The sequence below is a fragment of the Pseudophryne corroboree genome, chromosome 7 (assembly GCF_028390025.1).
Source record: "Pseudophryne corroboree isolate aPseCor3 chromosome 7, aPseCor3.hap2, whole genome shotgun sequence".
Taxonomy (NCBI): domain Eukaryota; kingdom Metazoa; phylum Chordata; class Amphibia; order Anura; family Myobatrachidae; genus Pseudophryne; species Pseudophryne corroboree.
The window spans coordinates 411,068,361-411,093,412 of NC_086450.1; the positions used below are offsets into that span (position 1 = coordinate 411,068,361).

At 50.3% G+C, this 25,052-nt stretch overlaps 1 protein-coding gene across 1 annotated transcript in view; it reads right to left on the reverse strand.

Moving 5' to 3' along the window:
* The window catches only part of UBFD1 (ubiquitin family domain containing 1), a 65,112-nt gene that overhangs the window by 22,423 nt on the left and 17,637 nt on the right, over positions 1 to 25,052 (reverse strand). Inside the window, exons 3-5 of the mRNA XM_063934702.1 lie at positions 14,555 to 14,763; positions 8,428 to 8,493; positions 6,284 to 6,389 (exon numbers count right to left, since the gene is read on the reverse strand). Of these exons, the coding sequence (XP_063790772.1) occupies positions 6,284 to 6,389; positions 8,428 to 8,493; positions 14,555 to 14,763 (381 nt within the window). The remainder of the gene's footprint in view (positions 1 to 6,283; positions 6,390 to 8,427; positions 8,494 to 14,554; positions 14,764 to 25,052) is intronic.

A 25,052-nucleotide genomic window follows, 5' to 3' on the forward strand; every position in this document is an offset into this window, starting at 1 on the left:
ACCTTGTTGCAATGCAAGGGGTGCAAAGACATCTATTATTTTTGCATGCAAGGTAAATACTGGCTGCCTCTGCATGCAGCCCACAAATGCCAGGCACCTTTATTCTTAAGCTAGGTACATTGGAATAAAAATTTGGTAATGGATGAGAGCAAATGACAATCAACCGTTTGCTCCCAAACACTGGAAAAACTGTTGGTCATCCAAGTTGGTTAAAATAAGAATTTACTTACCGATAATTATATTTCTCGTAGTCCGTAGTGGATGCTGGGGACTCCGTCAGGACCATGGGGTTTAGCGGCTCCGCAGGAGACAGGGCACAATAATAAAAGCTTTAGGATCAGGTGGTGTGCACTGGCTCCTCCCCCTATGACCCTCCTCCAAGCCTCAGTTAGGATACTGTGCCCGGACGAGCGTGCATAATAAGGAAGGATATTGAATCCCGGGTAAGACTCATACCAGCCACACCAATCACACCGTACAACCTGTGATCTGAACCCAGTTAACAGTATGATAACAACGAAGGAGCCTCTGAAAAGATGGCTCACAACAAGAATAACCCGATTTTTGTAACAATAACTATGTACAAGTATTGCAGACAATCCGCACTTGGGATGGGCGCCCAGCATCCACTACGGACTACGAGAAATAGAATTATCGGTAAGTGAATTCTTATTTTCTCTAACGTCCTAAGTGGATGCTGGGGACTCCGTCAGGACCATGGGGATTATACCAAAGCTCCCAAACGGGCGGGAGAGTGCGGATGACTCTGCAGCACCGAATGAGAGAACTCCAGGTCCTCCTCAGTCAGGGTGTGCCCCTGACCAAGTAGCAGCTCGGCAAAGTTGTAAAGCCGAGACCCCTCGGGCAGCCGCCCAAGATGAGCCCACTTCCTTGTGGAATGGGCTTTTACTGATTTTGGCTGTGGCAAGCCTGCCACAGAATGTGCAAGCTGAATTGTACTACAAATCCAGCGAGCAATCGTCTGCTTAGAAGCAGGAAACACCCATCTTGTTGGGTGCATACAGGCTAAACAGCGAGTCAGATTTTCTGACTCCAGTCGTCCTGGAAACATATATTTTCAGGGCCCTGACAACGTCAAGTAACTTGGAGTCCTCCAAGTCCCTAGTAACCGCAGGTACCACAATAGGTTGGTTCATGTGAAAAACAGAAAACACCTTAAGGAGAAATTGAGGACGAGTCCTCAATTCTGCCCTGTCAGAATAAAAAATTAAGTAAGGGCTTTTATATGATAAAGCCGCCCATTCTGACACACGCCTGGCTGAAGCCAGGGCTAATAGAATCTTCACCTTCCATGTGAAATATTTTAATTCCACAGTGGTGAGTGGATCCAACCAATGTGACTTTAGGAAACTCAAAACAACATTGAGATCCCAAGGTGCCACTGGGGGCACAAAAGGAGGCTGTATATGCAGTACCCCTTTTACAAACGTCTGAACTTCAGGCACTGAAGCCAGTTCTTTCTGGAAGAAATTCGACAGGGTCGAAATTTGAACCTTAATGGACCCTAATTTTAGGCCCATAGACAGTCCTGTTTTCAGGAAATGTAGGAAACGACCCAGTTGGAATTCCTCTGTAGGGACCTTCTTGGCCTCACACCACGCAACATATTTTCGCCCAATGCGGTGAAAATGTTTTGCGATTACATCCTTCCTGGCTTCGACCAGGGTAGGGATGACTTCATCTGGAATGCCCTTTCAGGATCCGGCGTTCAACTGCCATGTCGTCAAACGCAGCTGCGGTAAGTCTTGGAACAGACAAGGCCCCTGCTGGAGCAGGACCTCTCTTAAAGGTAGAGGCCACGGTTCTTCCGTGAGCATCTCTTGAAGTTCCGGGTACCAAGTCCTTCTTGACCCATCCGGAACCACGAGTATCGTTCTTACTCATCTCCTTCTTATGATTCTCAGTACTTTTGGTATGAGATGCATAGGAGGGAACACATACCCTGACTGGTACACCCACAGTGTTACCAGAGCGTCCACCGCTATTGCCTTAGGGTCCCTTGACCTGGCGCAATATCTGTCTAGTTTTTTGTTCAGGCGGGACGCCATCATGTCCACCTTTGGTTTTTCCCAACGGTTTACAATCATGTGGAAAACTTCCCGCTGAAGTCCCCACTCTCCCGGGTGGAGGTTATGCCTGCTGAGGAAGTCTGCTTCCCAGTTTTCCACTCCCGGAATTAACACTGCTGAGAGTGTTATCACATGATTTTTCGCCCAGCGAAGAATCCTTGCAGTTTCTGCCATTTCCCTCCTGCTTCATGTGCCGCCCTGTCTGTTTACGTGGGCGACTGCCGTGATGTTGTCCCACTGGATCAATACCGGCTGACCTTGAAGCAGAGGTCTTGCTAAGCTTAGAGCCTTGTAAATTGCCCTTAGCTCCAGTATATTTATGTGGAGAGAAGTCTCCAGACTTGATCACACTCCCTGGAAATTTTTTCCTTGTGTGACTGCTCCCCAGCCACTCAGGCTGGCATCCGTGGTCACCAGGACCCAGTCCTGAATGTCGAATCTGCGGCCCTTTCATAGATGAGCACTCTGCAGCCACCGCAGAAGAAAACACCCTTGTCCTTGGAGACAGGGTTATCCGCTGATGCATCTGAAGATGCGATCCGGACCATTTTCCCAGCAGATTCCACTGAAAGGTTTTTGCGTGAAATCTACCGAATGGGATCGCTTTGTAAGAAACCACCATTTTTCACAGGACCCTTGTGCAATGATGCACTGATACTTTTCCTGGTTTTAGGAGGTTCCTGACTAGCTCGGATAACTCCCTGGCCTTCTTCTCCGGGAGAAAACATCCTTTTCTGGACTGTGTCCAGAATCATTCCTAGGAACATTAGACGTGTCGTCGGAAAAGCTGCGATTTTGGAATATTTAGAAACCACTCGTGCTGTCGTAGAACTACTTGAGATAGTGCTACTCCGACCGCCAACTGTTCTCTGGACCTTGCCCTTATCAGGAAAGCGTCCATATTTCTTTTAGGAAGAATCATCATTTCGGCCATTACCATGGTAAAGACCCGGGGTGCCGTGGACAATCCAAACGGCAGCGTCTGAACTGATAGTGACAGTTCTGTACCACGAACCTGAGATACCCTTGGTGAGAAGGGCAAAATTTGGACATGTAGGTAAGCGTCCCTGATATCCAGTGACACCATATCGTCCTGGTTCGCTATCACTGCTCTGAGTGACTCCATCTTGATTTGAACCCTTGTATGTAATTGTTCAAATCTTTTAGATCTCACCGAGCCGTTTGGCTTCAGTACCACAATATAGTGTGGAATAAAACCCCTTCCCTTGTTGTAGGAGGGGTACTTTGATTATCACCTGCTGGGAATACAGCCTGTGAATTTTTTCCCAATACTGCCTCCCTGTCGGAGGGAGACGTTGGTAAAGCAGACTTCAGGAACTTGTGAGGGGAAGACGTCTCGAATTTCCAATGTACACCTGGGATACTACGTGTAGGATCCAGGAGTCCACTTGCGAGTGAGCCCACTGCGTGCTGAAACTCTTGAGATGACCCCCCACCGCACCTAAGTCCGCTTGTATGGCCCCAGCGTCATGCTGCGGACTTGGCAGAAGCTGTGGAGGACTTCTGTTCCTGGGAATGGGCTGCCTGCTGCAGTCTTCTTCCCTTTCCTCTAACCCTGGGCAGATATGACTGGCCTTTTGCCCGCCTGCCTTTATGGGTACGAAAGGACTGAGACTGAAAAGACTGTGTCCTTTTCTGCTGAGATGTGACTTGGGGTAACAAAAGTGGATTTTCCAGCTGTTGCCATGGCCACCAGGTCCGATGGACCGCCCCTTTATACGGCAATACTTCCATGTGCCGTCTGGAATCTGCATCACCTGACCACTGTCGTGTCTATAAACATCGTCTGGCAGATATGGACATCACATCTACTCTTGATGCCAGAATGCAAATATCCCTCTGCGCATCTCGCATATATAGAAATGCATCCTTAAAATGCTCTATAGTCAATAAAATATTGTTCCTGTCAAGGGTATCAATATTTTCAGTCAGGAAATCCGACCAAGCCCCCCCCAGCGCTGCACATCCAGGCTGAGGCGATTGCTGGTCGTAGTATAACACCAGTATGTGTGTATATACTTTTTAGGATATTTTTCAGCTTCCTATCAGCTGGCTCCTTGAGGGCGGCCGTATCTGGAGACGGTAACGCCACTTGTTTTTATAAGCGTGTGAGCGCCTTATCCACCCTAAGGTGTGTTTCCCAACTCGCCCTCACTTCTGGCGGGAAAGGGTATACCTCCAATAATTTTCTATCGGAGGAAACCCACGTATCATCCCACACTTTAATTTATCTGATTCAGGAAAAACTACAAGTAGATTATTCCCACCCTACATAATACCCTTATTTGTGGTACTTGTAGTATCAGAAATATGTAACACCTCCTTCATTGCCCTTAACATGTAACGTGTGGCCCTAAAGGAAAATACGTTTGTTTCTTCACCGTCGACACTGAAGTCAGTGTCCGTGTCTGTGTCGACCAACTGAGGTAAATGGGCGTTTTTACAAGCCCCTGACGGTGTCTGAGACGCCTGGACAGGTACTAATTTGTTTGCCGGCCGTCTCATGTCGTCAACCGACCTTGCATCGTGTTGACATTATCACGTAATTCCTAAATAAGCCATCATTTCCGGTGTCGACTCCCTAGAGAGTGACATCACCAATACAGGCAATTTGCTCCGCCTCCTCACCAACATCGTCCTCCTACATGTCGACACACACGTACCGACACACAGCACACACACAGGGAATGCTCTGATAGAGGACAGGACCCCACTAGCCCTTTGGGGAGACAGAGGGAGAGTTTGCCAGCACACACCAAAAACGCTATAATTATACAGGGACAACCCCTTATACAAGTGTTTTCCCTTATAGCATTTTCACATATGTAATCATATCGCCAAATAAGTGCCCCCCCTCTCTGTTTTAACCCTGTTTCTGTAGTGCAGTGCAGGGGAGAGCCTGGGAGCCTTCCTCACAGCAGAGCTGAGCAGGAAAATGGCGCCGTGTGCTGAGGAGAATAGGCCCCGCCCCCTAAAACGGCGGGCTGTTCTCCCGGAGTTTGTGAGATCTGGCAGGGGTTAAATACATCCATATAGCCTCAAGGGCTATATGTGATGTATTTTAGCCATAAAAAAGGTATAATACATTGCTGCCCAGGGCACCCCCCCCAGCGCCCTGCACCCTCAGTGACCGCTGGTATGAAGTGTGCTGACAACAATGGCGCACAGCTGCAGTGCTGTGCGCTACCTTATGAAGACTGAAAGTCTTCTGCCGCCTGTTTCTGGACCTCTGGACCTCTTCAACTTCGGCATCTGCAAGGGGGGTCGGCGGCACGGCTCCGGGACGAACCCCAGGGTGAGACCTGTGTTCCGACTCCCTCTGGAGCTAATGGTGTCCAGTAGCCTAAGAAGCAAATCCATCCTGCACGCAGGTGAGTTTACTTCTCTCCCCTAAGTCCCTCGTAGCAGTGAGCCTGTTGCCAGCAGGACTCACTGAAAATAAAAAACCTAACTTAAACTTTTATTCTAAGCAGCTCAGGAGAGCCACCTAGATTGCACCCTTCTCGGCCGGGCACAAGAATCTAACTGAGGCTTGGAGGAGGGTCATAGGGGGAGGAGCCAGTGCACACCACCTGATCCTAAAGCTTTTATTATTGTGCCCTGTCTCCTGCGGAGCCGCTAAACCCCATGGTCCTGACGGAGTCCCCAGCATCCACTTAGGACGTTAGAGAAATTTGTGTTTTAACTAATTTGTATGAATGACATGTTTTGTTCGTTTTTCAGTGTTTAGGAGCAAATGGTCGATTGTCATTTGCTCTCATCCATTACCAAATTTTCATTCCAACCAGGCGGATGTGGCAGATTATCCGCCAGATAATTGTATAGTGTGTACCTAGCTTAACACTACAATTTAGATATCAGTTTGGACATGCCCCTCTGGTATCAAATCTCTCTGTACAAGTTTCAACTGCCCCTCCTGTAGTGCAGCGCGGTTTTATCAAAGTGCGCAGTTACTGGCTTTTATGTTTTGCTTTGCTTCCAAATCATAATCCGCTCCATTATATTATTTTTCACCTCTACATTCCTACCACATAGCTAATCAGCAACTTGCGTCTGCATTCAAATGTAAACAAATCTTATTGTACATAAAAATGATTACGTAATAAAGAGAGAATACATCCCTTTCAGGTCACTCCCCCAGTTCAGTAACTGTCCGGTCTCTCCTTACTTACCTTTTGTACCAATCCATAGTTGGTCTTGCTCCAGTTTGAATGTCAGTCGGACTTTCCCCCCTGACTTATTGTACATGCCAGATATTGGGGTAGTTGGGAGACGCTCCTGTAACACAACACAACACAACGATTGTAGCACAGAGTAAGAACAGTATGTCAGCAGAAGTCTGTCACCACTGTGGAAATCCATGCATTAATGGTTCATTTTCCCCCTCTAACAATCCCTGCAGCTTGTACTCACCAAGATACAATACTTTTATTTCCCCATTCTATTCAACAGTAATGTGGTGCATCATACCATTCTATTTTATATATTATTTGAGTTGCTGACTGGGCGTACAACCCAGATTGGCTAGGTGGTTGGCTTCTATAATATATTTACTTATTTGACTACTGGTGTTTCTATTGTTTATTTTGTAGATGATGATGTGAATTATCTTGTCCGTCCTATTCTTATTAATTAATTTAAAACATTTTAGCCACTGTAATAATCAGATATTAGACTTAAGTGCATTATTAATAATATAAATGTTGAAGGTTCAGGGTGATAAGCACGTTTCTTTAGGAAAAAAACAATTATACTGGCTGGTTTTCAGCAGCCTCACAGTTTATTCCTTTCCATACCCATCACTTTTTCCCAACTGGACTCGAAGAACAGAGGGCATAAACCAAGCTATATACTACGTACTGACAGTACCTTGCAGCACAACAGTCACACAATGCAGTGTTCACTCTAGGCTGTTTTAGCAGGGCACTGTGCCCTGCCCGGTTTTAAAGTGGCAAAATGTGCACTGCCCTTATCACGGCACCCCACTAAAACAGCCTGCTCGGTGCCGTCCTCACCCACACTGGCCACATTGTCCCGCGGGAGGGAAAAGTTGCTGTTCAAGCCGCTGGGGTGAACAGATGAATCTATTCACATTGGGGTGGAGAGCTTGGGAGAAGCCCAATTGGGAACGTATCACGAGGACACGCCCCCTCCCCGGTCGACCATGCACCCTTTTTGGGAGCACGGGCGAAATCGGCTTTCGCAGAGACGCACTACTGCACCTCAGCACCTTGCCCTGCCCCCAGTCTGCCGGGAAAGCTACAATGGAATCAACATACCTAATACTTTAATTAAAGTGCACAGCTACATATCTCCCAACAATCAAACAAGAGAAATTGGAACAAAATAACCAGCTAAAATCCACTTTTGGATGATAGCCATCCATTTTTAATGGTTTGCAGCTATTTAATTAAGCCGAACCCATATATATGAAAATGCAGCTAATCCATTCAAAAGGAATCAGTGACATCAAAACTGATCGGTCACATTTTAATAATAATTGGCTGAACCAACAAAATCACTGCCTCCAGTATGGCAACATGTGCACATTAATACAGTATTCTCGATCGCCTGTTCAATGTTCTTCTCAGCATCACAACCTCAACCCCGCTAAAATGTGTAATTATAATGCTGTCCGTAGTGTAACTACAAACATAACTGTAAACATGCTGCTTTCCCATAATTCTTACGGTTATACTGCTGGCAACGTTAAAATGCTTTAATTAGCGGACACTGGGGGTCATTCCAAGTTGATCGCTCGCTAGCAGTTTTTAGCAGCCGTGCAAACGCTAAGCCGCCGCCCTCTGGGAGTGTATTTTAGCTTAGCAGAAGTGCGAACAAAAGGATCGCAGAGCGGCTACAAAAAAAAATTGTGCAGTTTCAGAGTAGCTCCAGACCTACTCAGCGCTTGCGATGACTTCAGACTGTTTAGTTCCTGTTTTGACGTCGCAAACACGCCCTGCGTTCGCCCAGCCACGCCTGCGTTTTTTCGAGCACTCCCTGAAAACGGTCAGTTGACACCCAGAAATGCCCACTTCATGTCAATCACTCTGCGGTGGACATTGCAAATGAAAAGCTTCGCTAGACCGTGTGTAAAATTACGTCGCGCGAGCGCACTGTGCTGCATACGCATGCGCAGAAGTGACTTTTTTTTACTGAATCGTAGTACAGCGAACATTTTCAGCTAGTGATCAACTCGGAATGACCACCTTTGTGCTGGTGGGATAATTGTGTCGATAAGAAGTCGGTTTACAGCGTTCTCGACATAATGTACCCAACCCCCTCCTGATAAGCGGCAGTAAACAGACGCTCTTACCTGCACACCTTTCAGAGACGGCATTACATCTTCCGGTTTGCCCTTGTCCAGGACCTTTCTGTGTTGCTTAAAATACATGACATGAACAAGTTATGGATATGTAGCAACAAAAGAATAAAGAAAGAAAACACTTTGGAGGTGCATGCTTGAAAAAAAAATTGTATAGAATGTATATGATACAATTAAAATATAACTTTTAATTGACTTGTGAGCGTGTGTTAAAATGTTTCTTTATGTCGTATTAAACCCCTAATATAGGGGGTAATTTCAAGTTGATTGCAGCAGGAAATTTGTTAGCAGTTGGGCAAAACCATGTGCACTGCAGGGGAGGCAGATATAACATGTGCAGAGAGAGTTAGATTTGGGTGGGTTATTTTGTTTCTGTGCAGGGTAAATACTGGCTGCTTTATTTTTACACTGCAATTTAGATTTCAGTTTGAACTCACCCCGCCCAAATCTAACTCTCTCTGCACATGTTATATCTGCCTCCCCTGCAGTGCACATGGTTTTGCCCAACTGCTAACAAATTTCCTACTGCGATCAACTTGGAATTTCCCCCATAGTTAGCATTAATTTGCTCAGGGTGGAGATAGGAGGAAAGTCCTCCACTGGGCTAGGGTGACCTGCTGAAGATTGATTATAGAAGCTATGTATCCTATAAATAGGATGAGGCAAATACAGTGTTGATACATTTACTAGCTGCTTTGAAGATACATATGTCACTAGCTGGTTAGGGTTTACACAAAAGAATACAATGAAACATAAATGTTAGCTGCTTGTATCTGGAAACTCTCCACTAGTATGAAGATAGAGATCTTATATTAAAGTGTACAAAGAAATACCAAGGCTAATTGCAGTTTTTTTCCGCTACTACTACCTTCTGTCTGCCATTGGGCAGTGAACAAAAAGGTGAGTGCACGTGTAGTCGGAATCCGGTCTCTAGGTCGATAGTAACTAGGTCGACGTGAGTTTTAATTTTTTTTTTACTTTTTCATACTTTGTGATCCAGGTGGACTACAATTGGGAATGGTAACCTTGCCCGAAGCTCGCGAGCCATGCGAGGGGACGCGGTGCACTAATTGGGGTTCCCGGTCACTCTACGAAGAAAACAACACCAAAAATAAGAATTTACTTACCGATAATTCTATTTCGCATAGTCCGTAGTGGATGCTGGGGACTCCGTAAGGACCATGGGGAATAGCGGCTCCGCAGGAGACTGGGCACATCTAAAGAAAGCTTTAGGACTATCTGGTGTGCACTGGCTCCTCCCCCTATGACCCTCCTCCAAGCCTCAGTTAGGATACTGTGCCCGGACGAGCGTACACAATAAGGAAGGATTTTGAATCCCGGGTAAGACTCATACCAGCCACACCAATCACACCGTATAACCTGTGATCTGAACCCAGTTAACAGCATGATAACAGAGGAGCCTCTGAAAGATGGCTCACAACAATAATAACCCGATTTTTGTAACAATAACTATGTACAAGTATTGCAGACAATCCGCACTTGGGATGGGCGCCCAGCATCCACTACGGACTATGAGAAATAGAATTATCGGTAAGTAAATTCTTATTTTCTCTAACGTCCTAAGTGGATGCTGGGGACTCCGTAAGGACCATGGGGATTATACCAAAGCTCCCAAACGGGCGGGAGAGTGTGGATGACTCTGCAGCACCAAATGAGAGAACTCCAGGTCCTCCTCAGCCAGGATATCAATTTTGTAGAATTTTACAAACGTATTTGCTCCTGACCAAGTAGCTGCTCGGCAAAGTTGTAAAGCCGAGACCCCTCGGGCAGCCGCCCAAGATGAGCCCACCTTCCTTGTGGAGTGGGCATTTACAGATTTTTGGCTGTGGCAGGCCTGCCACAGAATGTGCAAGCTGAATTGTACTACAAATCCAACGAGCAATAGTCTGCTTAGAAGCAGGAGCACCCAGCTTGTTGGGTGCACACAGGATAAACAGCGAGTCAGATTTCCTGACTCCAGCCGTCCTGGAAACATATATTTTCAGGGCACTGACAACGTCTAGCAACTTGGAGGCCTCCAAGTCCCTAGTAGCCGCAGGCACCACCAATAGGTTGGTTCAGGTGAGACGCTGAAACCACCTTGGGGAGAAACTGAGGACGAGTCCTCAATTCCGCCCTGTCCGAATGGAAAATCAGATAAGGGCTTTTTCAGGATAAAGCCGCCAATTCTGACACGCGCCTGGCCCAGGCCAGGGCCAACAGCATGACCACTTTCCATGTGAGATATTTTAACTCCACAGATTTAAGTGGTTCAAACCAATGTGACTTTTGGAACCCAAAACTACATTGAGATCCCAAAGTGCCACTGGAGGCACAAAAGGAGGCTGTATATGCAGTACCCCTTTTACAAACGTCTGAACTTCAGGGACTGAAGCTAGTTCTTTTTGGAAGAAAATTGACAGGGCCGAAATTTGAACCTTAATGGACCCCAATTTCAGGCCCATAGACACTCTTGTTTGCAGGAAATGTAGGAATCGACCCAGTTGAATTTCCTCCGTCGGGCCTTACTGGCCTCGCACCACGCAACATATTTTCGCCAATTGCGGTGATAATGTTTTTGCGGTTACATCCTTCCTGGCTTTGATCAGGATAGGGATGACTTCATCCGGAATGCCTTTTTTCCTTCAGGATCCGGCGTTCAACCGCCATGCCGTTAAACGCAGCCGCGGTAAGTCTTGGAACAGACAGGGTCCTTGCTGGAGCAGGTCCCTTCTTAGAGGTAGAGGCCACGGATCCTCCGTGAGCATCTCTTGAAGTTCCGGTTACCAAGTCCTTCTTGGCCAATCCGGAACCACGAATATAGTGCTTACTCCTCTCCATCTTATCAATCTCAGTACCTTGGGTATGAGAGGCAGAGGAGGGAACACATACCCTGACTGGTACACCCACGGTGTTACAAGAGCGTCTACAGCTTATTGCCTGAGGGTCCCTGGACCTGGCGCAATACCTGTCGAGTTTTTAATCATGTGGAAAACTTCTGGGTGAAGTCCCCACTCTCCCGGGTGGAGGTCGTGCTGAGGAAGTCTGCTTCCCAGTTGTCCACTCCCGGAATGAATACTGCTGACAGTGCCATCACATGATTTTCAGCCCAGCGAAGAATCCTTGCAGCTTCTGCCATTGCCCTCCTGCTTCTTGTGCCACCCTGTCTGTTTACGTGGGTGACTGCCGTGATGTTGTCCGACTGGATCAACACCGGCTGACCTTGAAGCAGAGGTCTTGCTAAGCTTAGAGCATTGTAAATGTCCCTTAGCTTCAGGATATTTATGTGAAGTGATGTCTCCAGGCTTGACCATAAGCCCTGGATATTCCTTCCCTGTGTGACTGCTCCCCAGCCTCGCAGGCTGGCATCCGTGGTCACCAGGACCCAGTCCTGAATGCCTAATCTGCGGCCCTCTAGAAGATGAGTACAAACGTGGAATTCCCAGCTGTTGCCGTGGCCACCAGGTCTGAAAGACCGACCCCAAATAACTCCTCCCTTAATAAAGCAATACTTCCAAATGCCGTTTGGAATACGCATCACCTGACCACTGACGTGTCCATAACCCTCTACTGGTAGAAATGGACAACGCGCTTAGACTTGATGCCAGTCGGCAAATATTCCGCTGTGCATCACGCATATATAAAAATGCATCTTTTAAATGCTCTATAGGCAAAAATATACTGTCCCTATCTAGGGTATCAATATTTTCAGTCAGGGAATCCGACCACGCCAACCCAGCACTGCACATCCAGGCTGAGGCGATTGCTGGTCGCAGTATAACACCAGTATGTGTGTAAATACCTTTTAGGATACCCTCCTGCTTTCTATCAGCAGGATCCTTAAGGGCGGCCATCTCAGGCGAAGGTAGAGCCCTTACAAGCGTGTGAGCGCTTTATCCCCCCTAGGGGGTGTTTCCCAACGCACCCTAACCTCTGGCGGGAAAGGATATAATGCCAATAACATTTTAGAAATTATCCGTTGTTATCGGGGGGAAACCCACGCATCATCACACACCTCATTTAATTTCTCAGATTCAGGAAAACTACAGGTAGTTTTTCCTCACCGAACATAATACCCCTTTTTTTGGTGGTACTCGTATTATCAGAAATGTGTAAAACATTTTTCATTGCCTCAATCATGTAACGTGTGGCCCTACTGGAAGTCACATTCGTCTCTTCACCGTCGACACTGGAGTCAGTATCCGTGTCGGCGTCTATATCTGCCATCTGAGGTAACGGGCGCTTTAGAGCCCCTGACGGCCTATGAGACGTCTGGACAGGCACAAGCTGAGTAGCCGGCTGTCTCATGTCAACCACTGTCTTTTATACAGAGCTGACACTGTCACGTAATTCCTTCCAACAGTTCATCCACTCAGGTGTCGACCCCCTAGGGGGTGACATCACTATTACAGGCAATCTGCTCCGTCTCCACATCATTTTTCTCCTCATACATGTCGACACAAACGTACCGACATACAGCACACACACAGGGAATGCTCTGATAGAGGACAGGACCCCACTAGCCCTTTGGGGAGACAGAGGGAGAGTTTGCCAGCACACACCAGAGCGCTATATATATATACAGGGATAACCTTATATAAGTGTTTTTCCCTAATATAGCTGCTGTATAGTTAATACTGCGCCCAATTAGTGCCCCCTTCTCTTTTTTTTAACCCTTTCTGTAGTGTAGTGACTGCAGGGGAGAGACAGGGAGCTTCCCTCCAACGGAGCTGAGGGAAAATGGCGCCAGTGTGCTGAGGAGATAGGCTCCGCCCCTTTTTCGCTGACTTTTCTCCTGCTTTTTTATGGATTCTGGCAGGGGTTAAATGCATCCATATAGCCCAGGAGCTATATGTGATGCATTTTTTTGCCATCCAAGGTGTTTTTATTGCGTCTCAGGGCGCCCCCCCCCAGCGCCCTGCACCCTCAGTGACCGAAGTGTGAAGTGTGCTGAGAGCAATGGCGCACAGCTGCAGTGCTGTGCGCTACCTTGTTGAAGACAGGACGTCTTCTGCCGCCGATTTTCCGGACCTCTTCTGCCTTCTGGCTCTGTAAGGGGGCCGGCGGCGCGGCTCTGGGACCCATCCAAGCTGGGCCTGTGATCGTCCCTCTGGAGCTAATGTCCAGTAGCCTAAGAAGCCCAATCCACTCTGCACGCAGGTGAGTTCGCTTCTTCTCCCCTTAGTCCCTCGATGCAGTGAGCCTGTTGCCAGCAGGTCTCACTGCTGAAAATAAAAAACCTAATCTAAAACTTTCACTAAGAAGCTCAGGAGAGCCACCTAGTGTGCACCCTTCTCGTTCGGGCACAGAGATCTAACTGAGGCTTGGAGGAGGGTCATAGGGGGAGGAGCCAGTGCACACCAGATAGTCCTAAAGCTTTCTTTAGATGTGCCCAGTCTCCTGCGGAGCCGCTATTCCCCATGGTCCTTACGGAGTCCCCAGCATCCACTTAGGACGTTAGAGAAAAAGATTTACAAACTCATGTCGACCTTTTGACCTGTCGACCTAGAGACCCTGTCGACCTAGTTACTGTCGACCTTCAATACCACACCCTAGTAGTCTGCACTTGGTATAGAGAGCAGAGAAGGTCGTGGATCTACTTTCAGTGTTAAGACAGGAGCGCTACATGCCATTACAGGCTTAACACTCTCCGGAATCAGTGATGAAGTCCAATTGAGAACTGAGAAAACACAAGCGTGTAAACCCTACCTGTTTTTTTGTTACCACAAATTACAGATATGCTCAGAAGAACTTCCTCCTATGGTGAAGTCATACATATCTATGCCATTTACATCTAATGAAATAGTACACAAACAAAAGGCCATCCATCGAGTTCACTACTAATTTTTATTATTATTATGTTTCACTGATAATAAAGGGAAAGACTGAGTTGTATTCAACTGGTCTATGTAATGAAAAAGCAATCCTAACTCTAAAATCAGAAACAAATCCAGCATAAAGAAGTATAGCTAACTCCTTAATTCTAAATATAAAGTATTTCCGCAAAATATAATTGGGATGTTTGTAAGACAATGTATTGCACATTATAGAATTATTACGTATTGATCAGGAATGACCAATGACAAGGTGTGACCTCTTTCCGGAGTTCTGAGCTTACCTTCTGCCGGCACAAGGGTTCCTTCTTAGTTTCTTCTTCCTTCACCTCTTGCTGTACGGTCTCTTTGGGGGTAGTAACAGCCAATACGTCATTGATGGTGGACCCTACCACCATAACCTTTGCCCCATTTGTGACCTTGATTTCCCTTAGAGTTTTGTCCTCGGGGAGAAGCCCCTTAAACATGACTTTCTGCATAGCTGGTGGAAGACCTGAAAGAGAGAGTGAGTGAGTGAGTGAGTGGCGGCTGAAATATGTACTGGGAGAAAAAGGATGCATTAATTACATCTCCATTTATATGTTGTCTATTGTATGAATACTTTAACTGTCACATTGTTTTGTTCCACTTGATCAAATGTGTTATAGATTGTAAGCAGGGCCCTCTTACCTCTCTCTAGGTAATTACCTAGGCTTGTTTTATTACTGTGTTCCCAATTGTAAAACGCAACCGAATAGGATAATGGGTCAGTTCTGCAGAGTATAGCAATATCACATAACATTATTTCATACAACATCTGACTTAGTTGTAGGAACATGGAACAAATCTGGACAAGTTATTTCTTTTTATCCTAATATGCTGCTTTCCCACAAAGAAAAGACGTACTTCAGAGGCTGAAGTCAATTTGGGGCATTTTATGAATGGTGTGAACGGTATGACCAGGGTCACGCTTAAAGTGTACAGAAAGCCAGCTCATCGGCGCTTGGAAATTATGTAATCTCCAAGCGCTGACAAAGGGATGACCTGGCAATGAGCCGGGGTCCAGCCTGTGGTGTAAATGCGGTTTCAAGCGGCTGTAACACGGCTTGACAGTGTTCAATAACCCAGGTCAGACTCAGGTTTTTAGTGTGAAAGGGGTATAACAGTCAACTCTCTCCCTATCGGTGTACCCCAAGGGTCTGTTCTTGGTTCCCCTTACACCTACTAGCTTAGAGGTCCTTAAGCTTCTTCAGCCTTCAGTACCCTCTATATACCGATGACACCCATATTTTTACCTGACCTCAATACCTCCATGCCTTTCTGCCATTTTCCCCTGGTTGTACCACAGCTTTCTCAAATTTAATATTTCTAGAATCACAATTATTGTGTTCTCCCCCCCATCCAAGACCCCTATATCTCTCCTCTCTTACAATTGGTTTACAGCACCATGCTCACATCTGGCCCTTAAGTCCTGGATGTCATTTTAGACTCCTATCTCTTCATTCCCCATATTCAATCTCTTTCACACTCCTGCTGCCTCAACTATCTCTAAAATTAGACCCTTTTTCACCACAGATGCCACCAAACCTCTCATTCATGCACTTGTCATTTCCCGCCTAGATTACTACAATCAACTCATCTCTCCCCACTGCAATCTATCATGTCAAAGTCGGAAAAATATCATTCTACACGTTGCCATATATTCACCTCATGCGCGTGCCTGCTGCACGTGCACATTCTCTCCCGTGCGTGCGGCTACTCGCAGCTGCGTGATGGCGCCTCCTCGGCCATGCGCTCGAGCGCGTGGTATGCGCATTTACGGTAGAGTTTGTGTGCGTCTAGCGGGCGACCCAATCGTTAAATAATAAAACCAAATAGTATGTTTTATAGATAATGTTCCCCTTAATAATGACTGTAAGTTTGTTTAATGTAACTGGTCGCTGGACAGAGAAATTCCTCTTTTCATGGTACGAAGGGTCAGACAGGGTTTGAGCAGTTGTGTTTGGTACCTAACTAAAGAACATTTTATTAGAAACAATCCGATGCTGGTTAGGTAAAGATTAATCGCTCCTGCGTATAGTTATGTCTATTAGTAGTTTCTGGACATTTACTATATTTGCGGTTCATTATCCATGCGGCGGGAATTCTCAGATTCCCTCCCACCTGAGCAGTTTGATATAGTCACAGCCCACCTGTTCAAACTAACCTATGACCTTTTATTATGATGCGAGGAGACATTCCTGTGTCCAATGAACAATGAGATTGTAGGTCCCTTTGTAGTATACTGTACGCAGTGTATATAAGGACAGCCAGCCTGGCCAGCTCAGTCTCTTCTCTCCACAAACGGTTTTCATCTTGACTAACTCGGAGCTGGTACCAGAGCTGCGCAGCGATCATTCCCCAGTGTGTAAGTTATTCTCTGTGACCATTCTAAATCTCTGTTTGTATTTGCCATATTCTCTCTCTCTGTTATTGTATAAGATTGTGACGATATTGTATATTTATGTGTAGTTAGTCTGCTTAGATATTGATGTTAGCCTGTAGTGTATGAACTGTTAACTGTTTTAACTTTTACATAGCTAGATATTGTTAGTAAAGGTGTTGGAACCTTAGCATGGTATTGTGTGTTTATTACATTGCTGAGAGTATTCAGAGTGTCTCAATCGCTCAAGAGGCTTTCATACAATAGAGGTTAATTAGCATTGCATTGTGCTCACATTACAAAACCAAGGTTTACAGTACAAACTCAATCTTTCACTGTGTTGCATACAAGGTTTACTGAGTGTCATCCCGTGAGCGTCTGCGCCGCTCGTGTTCTCCTCGTGGTCACGAGCATACGCTACGCTAGTAGCGTAGCATTACGGTAGTCGGCCGCCTATAGCGTGCTCGACACCACGCGTTAAGTTGTGAGCGAGCGTGTCGCATGTGCGTCTCGACCATGGCTAAGCGTCTGAACACTGCCGCCTAGCTTACTCACCCTATCTTGCTGCTCTGTATTGCCCTCTGTATATTACTTTCCTGGTACCCCATCTATCACAGAATACAGTTTAAACTCCTCACTCACTTATAAAGCACCAGAACTACTCCACTGCCTCCCTCATTTCTGTCCACACCCCTTCCCACCATCTCTGCTCTGGCACTAACTGCTGCCTCACTTTGCTCTAATCGCCTTCTCTCAATCTCTCACATACAAGATTTCACAGGAGCTGCCCCAATGTTCTGGAACTCACTCCATCACTTCATCAGAATTTTAGACAAACCTTCAAACAAGCCCTCAAGACTTATGTCTTCATACAACACTATTAGCCCCTATAACTCTCTACTCAGTACCTCGGACTGCCCACCAGTGGCGTAACAAGGGTGGGACGAGTGGGGCACGTGCCCTGGGTGCCGAGGCAGAGGATGAGTGCCACTGGCCAGGGCAGTGTACTACCTGGCGGAGTGCAGTATGGCTGCTGACCGTAACAAATAAGCACCAGGAGGCGGTCCGGCTGGAAGAGAAGAGGGGGGATCCTCCCTTCCCCTCTGATACTCCTCTTGCCGGAGAAGATGGCATCCTGGCATTCAGTAACCGGTGGGTATGTGAGCGGGGGCACTTACACCACTGATCCCCAGGTGTACAGTCACAACTATCCGCCTCCACCAGACTAGAAATCCTGGTGAACAAATGCAATGGCAGCAGCGCCCGATGCTTCCCTACACTCCTGTACTACTACTACTCTGAGAGATTTGTTTGTTGCCATAACAGACACCTCCTGTGTGACGATCCCGCACACACAGCTCTGGCCCCGCCCTCTACTTGTTTGCAGACAAATTGGAGCTAAACGTACCTCAGGTGCCCGATATAGACTAGTACTTTTGGAGCCGTCCTACAACAGGTCCAATTCTGTCCCCACTTCCGCTTCTATCCTCTGCCCCTCATCATACTTCTCCATCCCCACCCCCATTCTATGTACCCACCACCATCTTAATCCCCACCTCTGTCTCCGTCCTGTCCCTGTTACACTTACCCACCTTGTCTGTCATGTCTCATGGACAGTAGGAGTTCCATTCCAGGTCTCCTCCATTGCTAGTTTGGCCTGTGCTTTGCCACTGAAGCCCCTGCTGTGTCGGGGAAGATGCTTACCTCCTGCTGTGAGAAGTCCGTTTTTCATGCACAGTATACAGCCGTTGTGTTCTCTCTCATCATTCCTCTCTCTTTCTTTCTTCCTCCTCATAGCTATAATTTTCACTGGTCTCTCTCTCTCCTCCCCACTCTCCCCATGGTCTCTTTATCGGTCTTTCTCTGCCCCTAGTCTCTATTTCCTCCCCTCTCTCCTATTGCCTCTCTTTCTCTCTCGCCATTGTCTCTCTCTCTCTGCCCCTGGTCTCTCTCTCTCTGCCTCCAGTGTCTCTAACTCCCTCTGCTTCTGCCCTTGGTCTCGCTCTCCTTTTCAGCCTCTACCCCTGGTCTCACTCTCTCTCTCTGCCTTTGGACTCAAACTCTCTAGCTCTCTCTCTCTGCCCCTGGACTCACACTCTCTAGCTCTCTCTCTCTGCCCCTGGACACACTCTCTAGCTCTCTCTCTCTCTGCCCCTGGACACACTCCCTAGCTCTCTCTCTCTCTGCCCCTGAACACACTCTCTAGCTCTCTCTCTGCCCCTGGACACACTCCCTAGCTCTCTCTCTCTCTCTCTGCCCCTGGACACACTCCCTAGCTCTCTCTCTCTCTCTCTGCCCCTGGACACACTCCCTAGCTCTCTCTCTCTCTGCCCCTGGACACACTCCCTAGCTCTCTCTCTCTCTGCCCCTGGACACACTCCCTAGCTCTCTCTCTCTGCCCCTGGACACACTCCCTAGCTCTCTCTCTCTGCCCCTGGACACACTCCCTAGCTCTCTCTCTCTCTGCCCCTGGACACACTCCCTAGCTCTCTCTCTCTGCCCCTGGACACACTCCCTAGCTCTCTCTCTCTGCCCCTGGACACACTCCCTAGCTCTCTCTCTCTGCCCCTGGACACACTCCCTAGCTCTCTCTCTGCCCCTGGACACACTCCCTAGCTCTCTCTCTGCCCCTGGACACTCCCTAGCTCTCTCTCTGCCCCTGGACACACTCCCTAGCTCTCTCTCTCTCTGCCCCTGGACACACTCCCTAGCTCTCTCTCTGCCCCTGGACACACTCCCTAGCTCGCTCTCTCTCTGCCCCTGGACACACTCCCTAGCTCTCTCTCTCTCTCTGCGTCCCTGGACACACATTCTCTCTCTCTGCGCCCCTGGACACACATTCTCTCTCTCTCTGCCCCTGGACACACATTCTCTCTCTCTCTCTCTCTCTGCCCCTGGACACACATTCTCTCTCTCTCTGCCCCTGGACACACATTCTCTCTCTCTCTCTGCCCCTGGACACTCCCTAGCTCTCTCTCTCTGCCCCTGGACACACTTCCTAGCTCTCTCTCTGCCCCTGGACACACTCCCTAGCTCTCTCTCTGCCCCTGGACACACTCCCTAGCTCTCTCTCTCTCTCTCTCTGCCCCTGGACACACTCCCTAGCTCTCTCTCTCTCTCTGCCCCTGGACACACTCCCTAGCTCTCTCTCTCTCTGCCCCTGGACACACTCCCTAGCTCTCTCTCTCTGCCCCTGGACACACTCCCTAGCTCTCTCTCTCTCTGCCCCTGGACACACTCCCTAGCTCTGTCTCTCTCTCTCTGCGTCCCTGGACACACATTCTCTCTCTCTGCGCCCCTGGACACACATTCTCTCTCTCTCTGCCCCTGGACACACATTCTCTCTCTCTCTCTGCCCCTGGACACACATTCTCTCTCTCTCTCTCTGCCCCTGGACACACATTCTAGCTCGCTCTCTGCCCCTGGACACACATTCTAGCTCGCTCTCTGCCCCTGGACACACATTCTAGCTCGCTCTCTGCCCCTGGACACACATTCTAGCTCGCTCTCTGCCCCTGGACACACATTCTAGCTCGCTCTCTGCCCCTGGACACACATTCTAGCTCGCTCTCTGCCCCTGGACACACATTCTAGCTCGCTCTCTGCCCCTGGACACTCTAGCTCGCTCTCTGCCCCTGGACACTCTAGCTCGCTCTCTGCCCCTGGACACTCTAGCTCGCTCTCTGCCCCTGGACTCTCACGCGCTCTCTGCCCCTGGACTCTCACGCGCTCTCTGCCCCTGGACTCTCACGCGCTCTCTGCCTCTGCCCCTGGACTCACACTCTCCCTCTGCCCCCGGACTCACACTCTCCCTCTGCCCCCGGACTCACACTCTCTCTCTCTGCCCCCGGACTCACACTCTCTCTCTCTGCCCCCGGACTCACTCTCTCTCTCTCTGCCCCCGGACTCACACTCTCTCTCTCTCTGCCCCCGGACTCACACTCTCTCTCTCTCTGCCCCCGGACTCACACTCTCTCTCTCTCTCTGCCCCCGGACTCACACTCTCTCTCTCTCTCTCTGCCCCCGGACTCACACTCTCTCTCTGCCCCCGGACTCACACTCTCTCTCTCTGCCCCCGGACTCACACTCTCTCTCTCTGCCCCCGGACTCACACTCTCTCTCTCTGCCCCCGGACTCACACTCTCTCTCTCTCTGCCCCCGGACTCACGCTCTCTCTCTCTGCCCCCGGACTCACGCTCTCTCTCTCTGCCCCCGGACTCACACTCCCTCTCTCTGCCCCCGGACTCACACTCTCTCTCTCTGCCCCCGGACTCACACTCTCTCTCTCTGCCCCCGGACTCACACTCTCTCTCTCTGCCCCCGGACTCACTCTCTCTCTCTCTGCCCCCGGACTCACACTCTCTCTCTCTCTGCCCCCGGACTCACACTCTCTCTCTCTGCCCCCGGACTCACACTCTCACTCTCTCTCTCTGCCCCCGGACACACATTCTCTCTCTCTCTCTGCCCCTGGACACACTCCCTAGCTCTCTCTCTCTCTCTGCCCCTGGACACACTCCCTAGCTCTCTCTCTCTCTGCCCCTGGACACACTTCCTAGCTCTCTCTCTGCCCCTGGACACACATTCTCTCTCTCTGCGCCCCTGGACACACATTCTCTCGCTCTCTACCCCTGGACACACATTCTTTCGCTCTCTGCCCCTGGACACACATTCTTTCGCTCTCTGCCCCTGGACACACATTCTCTCGCTCTCTGCCCCTGGACACACATTCTCTCGCTCTCTGCCCCTGGACACACATTCTCTCGCTCTCTGCCCCTGGACACACATTCTCTCGCTCTCCGCCCCTGGACACACATTCTCTCGCTCTCCGCCCCTGGACACACATTCTCTCGCTCTCTGCCCCTGGACACTCTAGCTCGCTCTCTGCCCCTGGACACTCTAGCTCGCTCTCTGCCCCTGGACTCTCACGCGCTCTCTGCCCCTGGACTCTCACGCGCTCTCTGCCCCTGGACTCTCACGCGCTCTCTCACTCTGCCCCCGGACTCACACTCTCTCTCTCTGCCCCCGGACTCACACTATCTCTGCCCCCGGACTCACACTCTCTCTCTCTGCCCCCGGACTCACACTCTCTCTCTCTGCCCCCGGACTCACACTCTCTCTCTCTGCCCCCGGACTCACACTCTCTCTCTCTGCCCCCGGACTCACACTCTCTCTCTCTGCCCCCGGACTCACACTCTCTCTCTCTGCCCCCGGACTCACACTCTCTCTCTCTGCCCCCGGACTCACACTCTCTCTCTCTGCCCCCGGACTCACACTCTCTCTCTCTGCCCCCGGACTCACACTCTCTCTCTCTGCCCCCGGACTCACACTCTCTCTCTCTGCCCCCGGACTCACACTCTCTCTCTCTGCCCCCGGACTCACACTCTCTCTCTCTGCCCCCGGACTCACACTCTCTCTCTCTGCCCCCGGACTCACACTCTCTCTCTCTGCCCCCGGACTCACACTCTCTCTCTCTGCCCCCGGACTCACACTCTCTCTCTCTGCCCCGGGACTCACACTCTCTCTCTCTGCCCCGGGACTCACACTCTCTCTCTCTGCCCCCGGACTCTCACTCTCTCGCTCTGCCCCCGGACTCACACTCTCTCTCTCTGCCCCCGGACTCACACTCTCACTCTCTGCCCCCGGACACACATTCTCTCTCTCTCTCTCTGCCCCTGGACACACATTCTCTCTCTCTCTCTCTGCCCCTGGACACATTCTCTCTCTCTCTCTGCCCCTGGACACACTCGCTAGCTCTCTCTCTCTGCCCTTGGACACACTCCCTAGCTCTCTCTCTCTGCCCCTGGACACACTTCCTAGCTCTCTCTCTCTCTCTCTGCCCCTGGACACACATTCTCTCTCTCTGCGCCCCTGGACACACATTCTCTCGCTCTCTGCCCCTGGACACACATTCTTTCGCTCTCTGCCCCTGGACACACATTCTCTCGCTCTCTGCCCCTAGACACTCTAGCTCGCTCTCTGCCCCTAGACACTCTAGCTCGCTCTCTGCCCCTGGACTCTCACGCGCTCTCTGCCCCTGGACTCTCACGCGCTCTCTCTCTCTGCCCCCGGACTCACACTCTCTCTCTCTGCCCCCGGACTCGCACTCTCTCTCTCTGCCCCCGGACTCGCACTCTCTCGCTCTGCCCCCGGACTCGCACTCTCTCGCTCTGCCCCCGGACTCGCACTCTCTCGCTCTGCCCCCGGACTCGCACTCTCTCGCTCTGCCCCCGGACTCGCACTCTCTCGCTCTGCCCCCGGACTCGCACTCTCTCGCTCTGCCCCCGGACTCGCACTCTCTCGCTCTGCCCCCGGACTCGCACTCTCTCGCTCTGCCCCCGGACTCGCACTCTCTCGCTCTGCCCCCGGACTCGCACTCTCTCGCTCTGCCCCCGGACTCGCACTCTCTCGCTCTGCCCCCGGACTCGCACTCTCTCGCTCTGCCCCCGGACTCACACTCTCTCGCTCTGCCCCCGGACTCACACTCTCTCGCTCTGCCCCCGGACTCACACTCTCACTCTCTGCCCCCGGACACACATTCTCTCTCTCTCTCTCTGCCCCTGGACACACATTCTCTCTCTCTCTCTCTGCCCCTGGACACACATTCTCTCTCTCTGCCCCTGGACACACTCCCTAGCTCTCTCTCTCTGCCCCTGGACACACTCCCTAGCTCTCTCTCTCTCTCTCTCTCTGCCCCTGGACACACTTCCTAGCTCTCTCTCTCTCTCTCTGCCCCTGGACACACATTCTCTCTCTCTGCGCCCCTGGACACACATTCTCTCGCTCTCTGCCCCTGGACACACATTCTTTCGCTCTCTGCCCCTGGACACACATTCTCTCGCTCTCTGCCCCTGGACACACATTCTCTCGCTCTCTGCCCCTGGACACACATTCTCTCGCTCTCTGCCCCTGGACACACATTCTCTCGCTCTCTGCCCCTGGACACACATTCTCTCGCTCTCTGCCCCTGGACACACATTCTCTCGCTCTCTGCCCCTGGACACACATTCTCTCGCTCTCTGCCCCTGGACACACATTCTCTCGCTCTCTGCCCCTGGACACACATTCTTTTGCTCTCTGCCCCTGGACACACATTCTTTCGCTCTCTGCCCCTGGACACACATTCTCTCGCTCTCTGCCCCTGGACACACATTCTCTCGCTCTCTGCCCCTGGACACACATTCTCTCGCTCTCTGCCCCTGGACACACATTCTCTCGCTCTCTGCCCCTAGACACTCTAGCTCGCTCTCTGCCCCTAGACACTCTAGCTCGCTCTCTGCCCCTAGACACTCACGCGCTCTCTGCCCCTTGACTCTCACGCGCTCTCTCTCTCTGCCCCCGGACTCACACTCTCTCTCTCTGCCCCCGGACTCACACTCTCTCTCTCTGCCCCCGGACTCACACTCTCTCTCTCTGCCCCCGGACTCACACTCTCTCTCTCTGCCCCCGGACTCTCACACACACTCACTCTCTGCCCCTGGACTCACACACACACACTCACTCTCTCTCTCTGCCCCTGGACATTCTCTCTCTCTCTGCCCCTGGACACTCTCTCTCTCTCTGCCCCTGGACACTCTCTCTGCCCCTGGACACTCTCTCTGCCCCTGGACTCTTCTCTCTCTCTGCCCCTGGACTCTTCTCTCTCTCTGCCCCTGGACTCTTCTCTCTCTCTGCCCCTGGACTCTCTCTCTCTCTGCCCCTGGACTCTCTCTCTGCCCCTGGACTCTCTCTCTCTCTCTGCCCCTGGACTCTCTCTCTCTCTCTGCCCCTGGACTCTCTCTCTCTGCCCCTGGACTCTCTCTCTCTGCCCCTGGACTCTCTCTCTCTCTCTGCCCCTGGACTCTCTCTCTCTCTCTCTGCCCCTGGACTCTCTCTCTCTCTCTGCCCCTGGACTCTCTCTCTCTCTGCCCCTGGACTCTCTCTCTCTCTGCCCCTGGACTCTCTCTCTCTCTGCCCCTGGACTCTTCTCTCTCTCTGCCCCTGGACTCTTCTCTCTCTCTGCCCCTGGACTCTTCTCTCTCTCTGCCCCTGGACTCTTCTCTCTCTCTGCCCCTGGACTCTTCTCTCTCTCTGCCCCTGGACTCTTCTCTCTCTCTGCCCCTGGACTCTTCTCTCTCTCTGCCCCTGGACTCTTCTCTCTCTCTGCCCCTGGACTCTTCTCTCTCTCTGCCCCTGGACTCTTCTCTCTCTGCCCCTGGACTCTTCTCTCTCTGCCCCTGGACACACTCTCTCTCTCTGCCCCTGGACTCTCTCTCTCTCTCTCTGCCCCTGGACTCTCTCTCTCTCTCTCTGCCCCTGGACTCTCTCTCTCTCTCTCTGCCCCCGGACTCACACACACACTCACTCTCTCTGCCCCTGGACTCACACACACACACTCACTCTCT